The sequence below is a fragment of the Sprattus sprattus genome, assembly GCF_963457725.1.
Source record: "Sprattus sprattus genome assembly, chromosome: 3".
Taxonomy (NCBI): Eukaryota; Metazoa; Chordata; class Actinopteri; order Clupeiformes; family Clupeidae; genus Sprattus; species Sprattus sprattus.
The window spans coordinates 27,960,994-27,968,493 of record NC_137922.1 but is presented as its reverse complement, the minus strand read 5'-3'; the positions used below and the strand labels follow the sequence as shown (position 1 = coordinate 27,968,493).

Sequence of the window (7,500 nt, the reverse complement as noted above, 5' to 3'; positions counted from 1 at the left end):
TGATTCAAATTGGACAACAACAACTTTTGCACGTGCTTGAGATCGTGCCCACAGACATGCATCATATATAATGTATATGATATGATAAACGCTGCTAGACGCTCAGTTCTTGTGCTCCCTCTCATTCACGTTGAAATACTGAAAGCGAAAGTGAAACTTAGAAACTGGAACGCAACTGTTTGGGACAGAACGCGCTAATTCAGTGAACAAATATTTTCTTATTACTTTTCCACCCGTTGTTAATCATGTAATCCATTCATATCGATGTGAATCAATCAATACTAATACAACTTTAACCCTTTGTTGCCTGTGTTGAACATTCCGTTTTTTGATGCTTGATGTCCACCTTTCACAAAAAGGTCTAATTCTCAAGCCTACTACACACCATCAATTAAATAATCATATCATTTTAATTAGAAGAATCAGCTCTATACAATTAGGTAAAATATATCTGGTAATTTTGATGAAGTAATGAGTAGTCTTTGAAAATCCTCTCCAAATATTTGTCATAAAATCGGAAAAAAATCACTTATCTGACATTAAAATACATTTTCAGTATATTTGTCTACAAGATAGATAAAAATGTAGAGTGTATGAAATATTCACAATTTTGTTTGCTATTTGAGCAAAAAAACTGAAGGTAAATATTCTATACTGTTCAAAAGTTATGATGAGTTTAGTGATTAGTGCGAAATACAAATAATAAGATTTAGAATGTTGTCCGAATTCTTACTCAAACACATTCTCTCCACGAAGACACAAAGGCATGAAAACTGGCAATGAAGACAAATACAATGTTTGTTTGTTTGTTTTTATCTGGTCTATAATAATGAACCATTCCTTTGTTTTAGTTTAATTCACTTTGAATATAACTATTATTTACAGAAATACATACAATATAAATCAACTTACAGTATATATGGCATTTATTCAAACAACCCTGACTAGGATGGTCTAGGACTAGGCCTACACCATCAGCCCACCACCCCCAACTACTATAGAAATGTCCCATTCTTATATTAACAAAACAGAAAGTAAATTCAAGCTGCACAGTGACAGAGGAAGAAAGAGAGAAAGAGAGAGAGAGAGAGAGAGAGAGAGAGAGAGAGAGAGAGAGAGAGAGAGAGGGGAAGAGGGAGAGATAGAGGACATAGGCATACACCAGGCCACAGTAAAGAATTAGAGCAATCAACTTGTAAAGTTCCTCGTATGTTGTATCTGTCCGAGCCCCGTGTTTGTCGCCATATGTTGCCTTGTTGGGTACAGCACTCCATGCGTAGGCATTGGTATATCCCGAGACCTGCTGCATCAGCTCAAAAGAAAAAGCCCCGATCTGGAATTTGTCAATATATTAAAAGGTCCAACTCTCCTGGCTTGTAGGCCTCTTGGCCCTTTCCCTCTTGGTCTCACACCTCTCCCTCTCATTGGTCTTGGGTTGGCTGGCAGATTTTCAGGAGCACCATCATCGCTGCTCTCCTTGTGGCTAATATTGCCATTACCTAAGCTGAAAATCAATTCAGGTCAGAAAAAGGAACAGTTAATTTTCTATTCTTCATTTACACACATATATATATATGTATATATATATATATATATATTTCCCAAAGCCCAAGCTATTATTAATGATTGTACAGGGCTGAAATAACAAGCACACAAAACCTTGAGGTCTCAAATCAACAACGAAATATTGACAGAACTACACTAAAACCATAAGTAAGTCACATTTTTTCATGAATTAGATAAGAAAAACATCTTGAAAGGAAAATAAACACTCCTTTATCTTTTCTTCTAAATGTCTTGTTAGTCCCTGCTTGCTTATGCCTTTCAAATGCCAAAATGTAAACTCAGTAACATGTTGTTTGCTATTAGTACAATGTGCGTTTGCATCAGCTTTGCGGTAAACGAGACACATGTTCGCCCTCACAAGTGTCTTCTACAAATCTACAAATCTAGCCAAATTTACAGGCGATCACAAAACTAAATACAAAGGTTTGTTAAAGTTAATGATTTACTCCGAGAAACAAATGAGGAAAGCTAGCATGCATTTCAGTGACTACTTGTTGGTACGTGTGAAACGTAGCCTACCTTGTGATAGAATCGCAGTCGGAGTAGCCTACTTTTCTCCGGCGCTTTCTCCTTCCAATCCTCGGTAAAATTCAAACGTTTTCTCCACTTGAAATCCATCCAGGACCACTGTGTACATTGGTTTCTTGGTCACTCGTCATTCATTAGAAATGCGGCTTTTCTTGTGCTGAAAATCGCTGTTTCTCACTGAAGTGACGCATACTTGCGGACGCCATGTTTGTTTTTTCTAACCTCAGTCACGTCACTCGCGTAGGTTGAGTTGACAAGCTCTGTGAGACTAGCCAATCAATAAAATGGATTTAAAAAGCATGTAATCTGATTGGATGGGTCTTGAGGAGATGTAAAACATTTTTTTTTTTCAAAAATATGTTATTTTCCGTTGTCATGACACCAAAACGTCATCGTTCCTGGAGGAACGATATTTACATGGATCGTCACCAAAGGGTTAACTGTGGTGTGTTTTTGTTTCATTTCACAACGTATTTACTGTATAATCAACGGTTTTGTTTCATTTCACAATGTATTTACTGTATAATCAACGGTAGCAGATGTAAACATTCCGCATTTGATTTGAACTGATCTAGTTTTGTCACTTCCATGTGCTTTGAGATAGAGCAGTTAACCCCCCATGGAGACCCCATGGAGAGAATCGGATAGGATCGGAGTGCTGCCATCATGTGCCCGCACTGATTGACCACAAAAAAGCTGGTCTAATGTCAGAGGCGCAATGTCTAAAGTCTGTAACGCGTATTCAGAACGCTATTTTAAGGGCGCATGTGCTTGCCCGCACAGTATAGGACCTATAGGCTACACTTTACTTCTGTCGTCTTCACGAGAGATTTACACCAATTGTTTTGCAAGCCATATATATAATAACAAGGAAAATAAAGTATTTACCACATGAGGAAATCATTGTGATATCCGTATCCAAGACATTTTAAAACTAGGCATACATCTAGCGTACACAATTGACCCAAATGATTCAGGTTAATTGAAGCTGCGTGACATTTGATTTATTGTATGGCTTTGTTGCATTTATTTAATGCCAGTATTATTATAAATCTTGTAAACTCATCTCTGTGTATGTGGACTTTATTTATGCACCTTGGGTTTGGTCAGCTGGTGCACTGGCTTGGGTGCCGATTTCCATGCCCCCAAATCCCTGCACGCTCTCAGGCGTGAGGGTAGATGTGGCGATGTCCTCTGCTGCCGTCAGATCCTGGGTCGAGGCAGATCCACCTCCCGTGAAGCCACGAGAACGTGTGTTACCTTCCAGCTTGGATGTCCCACGTCTCCGGACGTCATTATAGCGTTTTCGGCAACGTTTTCGGGTGCCCCGTTGCAGAAACAATCACGGCAAAATCTTGACATGCTTGCTTGACTTTGCTTACTTTTGGAGGGTTTCTCGCATCCCCATATATATCTTTCTCCCGGCTTTTTACAAAGCCATACAATAAATCAAATGTCACGCAGCTTCAATTAACCTGAATCATTTGGGTCAATGTGTAGGCTACGCTAGATGTATGCCTATTTTTAAAATATCTTGGATATGGATATCACAATGATTTCCTCAAGTGGTAAATACTTTATTTTCCTTGTAATTATATATGGCTTGCCAAAAAATTGGTGTAAATCTCACGTCGGTCTCCTCGGCTGTGAACTTTTCCGGTCTTCCACCAGGTAATTCCGCCATCAAAATAACAAGCCGCTATGGACTATGCGCTCCTCGCTCTTAAAGGGAATGTGAGATGACGCTCGGATTGGTTTATTGCATATTACGCCCAAACCACACCTATGGCTGAGTAACCTCCTTTGGACCAACCCTTTTGACACTTGCGCTGGACGAAAGTGTGTTTTTTCCGCCGTTAAAATAGCAACTGCGCCATAGAGCCGCCCACACAGCTACTTGCGCTTGGCGCCGTCCTACTTGCGTTTCTGATCGGCAAGATAGGGCCCAATGTATTACTAAGCTGCCAAACAGAAAGCAAAGAACTTTAAAAAATCAAAGGAAGACAGTGCCCTCTTGTGGACACACACAGACACACACACACACACACACACACACACACACACACACACACACACACACACACACACACACACACACCTCCCAGAGTGTCTTGAACTCCCTCTGTTCGATGCGGAGCAGTTCGCTGTTCTCGCGGGAGACGATGGTGGCGTGGCGAGGCGTGTTGTCCAGGATGGACTCCCCAAACGCCGTCCCCATGCCCATGGTGCAGATAGTCACTGCATCCTACAGAGAGAGAGAGAGAGAGAGAGTACACACACACACACACACACACACACACACACACACACACACACACACACACACACACACACACACACACACACACACACACACACGCGCGTACACACACACACACAGAGGCAGGAGGCCAGAGAGAGAGAGAGAGAGAGTACATACACCCACACACACACACACACACACACACCACACACAGACAAACAGAGGCAGGAGGTCAGAGAGAGAGAGAGTACACACACACACACACACTAAACAGAGGCAGGAGGCCAGAGAGAGAGAGAGAGAGAGAGAGAGAGAGAGAGAGAGAGAGAGAGAAAACGAGATAAAAGCCATTATCTAAGTGCCACAGACTCCACCACGTTGAGCTGTGATTGGCTGTGTCATCACTGACCTTTACATGAGGAGCTGTGATTGGCTGTGTCATCACTGACTCTAACATGTTGAGCTGTGATTGGCTGTGTCATCACTGACTCTAACATGAGGAGCTGTGATTGGCTGTGTCATCACTGACTCTTACATGTTGAGCTGTGATTGGCTGTGTCATCACTGACTCTTACATGTTGAGCTGTGATTGGCTGTGTCATCACTGACTCTAACATGTTGAGCTGTGATTGGCTGTGTCATCACTGACTCTAACATGAGGAGCTGTGATTGGCTGTGTCATCACTGGCTCTAACATGAGGAGCTGTGATTGAATATGAAATGAGACACATGTGGGAGAATCACGTGTCTTTCCATCTCTGCAGGGAACCCCATCAAGGGCATGAGAACATGCACACACACACATGTACATATATGCACACACACACACACACACACACACACATACACACACACACACGTACATATATGCACACACACACACACAAACATACATATATGCACACACACACACGTACATATATGCACACAAATACACACACACACGTACATATATGCACACACACACACACACACACACACACACACACACACACACACACACACACACACACACACACACATATATGCACACACACACACACATACATACATATATGCACACACACACACACGTACATATATACACACACACACACATATACAAATACGCACACACACACACACATATATGCACACACACACACACACACACGTACATATATGCACACACACACACATAAACACACACGCACACACACACACACTAAACACACATGCACATGCATATACAGTCATGGACAAAAATATTGGCACCCCTGCACTTCTGTCAGATAATGCACCACAACTCCCAGAAAATTGTTGCAATTTCAAATGCTTTTGTATTCACATGTTTATTTATTTAGTTTGCATTGGAAAAACACCAAAAATCTGAGAAATAATGTCAAATATGACTATATTTCACACAAAACTCAAAAAATGGACCGGACACAATTATTGGCACCCTCAACTTAATAATGGGTAGAACACCCTTAAAAATAAAGAAATAAAATTATCTGAAATCAATTACTTTCCGGTAACCATGAATGAGGTGTCTTACACCTCTCTACTGGAATTTTGGACCACTCTTCTTTTGCCAACTGCTCCAGGTCTCTCACCTTTGAAGGGTGCCTTCTCCCAACTACTGATTTGAGATCATGCCACAGTTGTGCCATGGGATTAAGATCTTGACTCATCTCGGACACTTCAGAACTCTCCAGTGCTTTGTCTTAACCATTTCTGGGTGCTTTTTGAACTGTGCTATGGGTCATTGTCCTGCTGGAAGACCCATGTCCTCTGACGGAGACCCAGCTTTCTGACACTGGGCCCTACATTGTGCCCAAAAATTATTTGGTAGTCCTCAGATTTCCTGATGCTATGCACACAGTCAAGGCATTGAGTTCTAGAAGCATCAAAGCAACCCCAAAACATCGGTCCAGCTCCACCATATTTGCCTGTAGGGACCGTGTTCTTTTAGTTGAAGGCCCCATTTCATTGTCTGTAAACTGCTTTACCAAAAAGCTGTACTTTAGCTGTACTTGTGTCAGCAGTGGGGACCTCCTGGATCTCCTACCTTAGCATCTCATTTCATTCAAAAGGCGACGGATAGTTTGAGCTGGCATCGTTGCACCCTGTGTCTGCAGGATAGGTTGAATTTATTTTGAAGTTGTTCTAGGTTTTTTATCCACCATTCAAACAATCTTTTGTTGCATTCTGTCATCAATTTTTCTCTTCCTTCCACATCCAGGGAGGTTAGTGACAATGCCATGGGCTGTAAACTTCTTGATGACACTGCTCACAGTGGACACAGGAGCATTACAATCTCTGGAGATGGACCTGTAGCCTTGAGATTATTCATGCTTTCCTACAATTTTGGTTCTGAAATCCTCCGACAATTCTTTGCTCTTCTTTCTTTTTTCCACGCTCAGTGCGGTAAACACAGACACACAACACAAAGGTTGAGTCAGCTTTGCTCCATTTAACTGGTTGCAAATGTGATTTCTATATTACCAGCATCTGTAGCTTGCCACAGGTGTGTTTAAATAAAGATTAAAGGAGCATTACATGATTGAAATACAGTTATTTCTTTCAATTTTGAAAGGGTGCCAATAATTTTGTCCGTCCATCTTTTGAGTTTTGTGTGAAATAAAGTTAGTTAGTGTGTGTGTGTGTGTGTGTGTGTGTGTGTGTGTGTGTGTGTGAACAGGCAGTATCCATCTACAGGAAGCCACAGGACAGTGTGTGTGTTTGTGTGTGTGTGTGAACAGGCAGTATTAATCTACAAGCATCCACAGTGACATACAGGCTACATAGAGGCTACATAGGTATCCACAGTGACATAGAGGCTACATAGCCATCCATCCACACGACATAGAGACTACATAGGCATCCATCCACAGGACATAGATACTTACATAGGCTTCCATCTACAGGACATAGAGGCTACATAGGCAGACACAGGACATAGAGGCTACATAGAGACTACATAGCTGGACATAGAGACTACATAGGCATTCATCCACAGGACATAGACACTACATAGCTGGACATAGAGACTACAAAGGCATCCATCCACAGGACATAGAGGCTACATAGCTGGACATAGAGACTACATAGGCATCCATCCACAGGACATAGAGGATACACAGGCAGACACAGTGACATAGAGGCTACACAGGCATCCAGAG

At 41.8% G+C, this 7,500-nt stretch overlaps 1 protein-coding gene across 1 annotated transcript in view; it reads right to left on the bottom strand.

Annotated features, from left to right (window-relative positions):
• The window catches only part of LOC308361429 (rap guanine nucleotide exchange factor 4-like), a gene marked incomplete at both ends in the record, with an annotated part of 45,490 nt that overhangs the window by 25,894 nt on the left and 12,096 nt on the right, over positions 1-7,500 (bottom strand). The window contains one exon of the mRNA XM_080833773.1: positions 4,193-4,339. Coding sequence (XP_080689899.1) covers positions 4,193-4,339 — 147 coding nt within the window. The remainder of the gene's footprint in view (positions 1-4,192; positions 4,340-7,500) is intronic.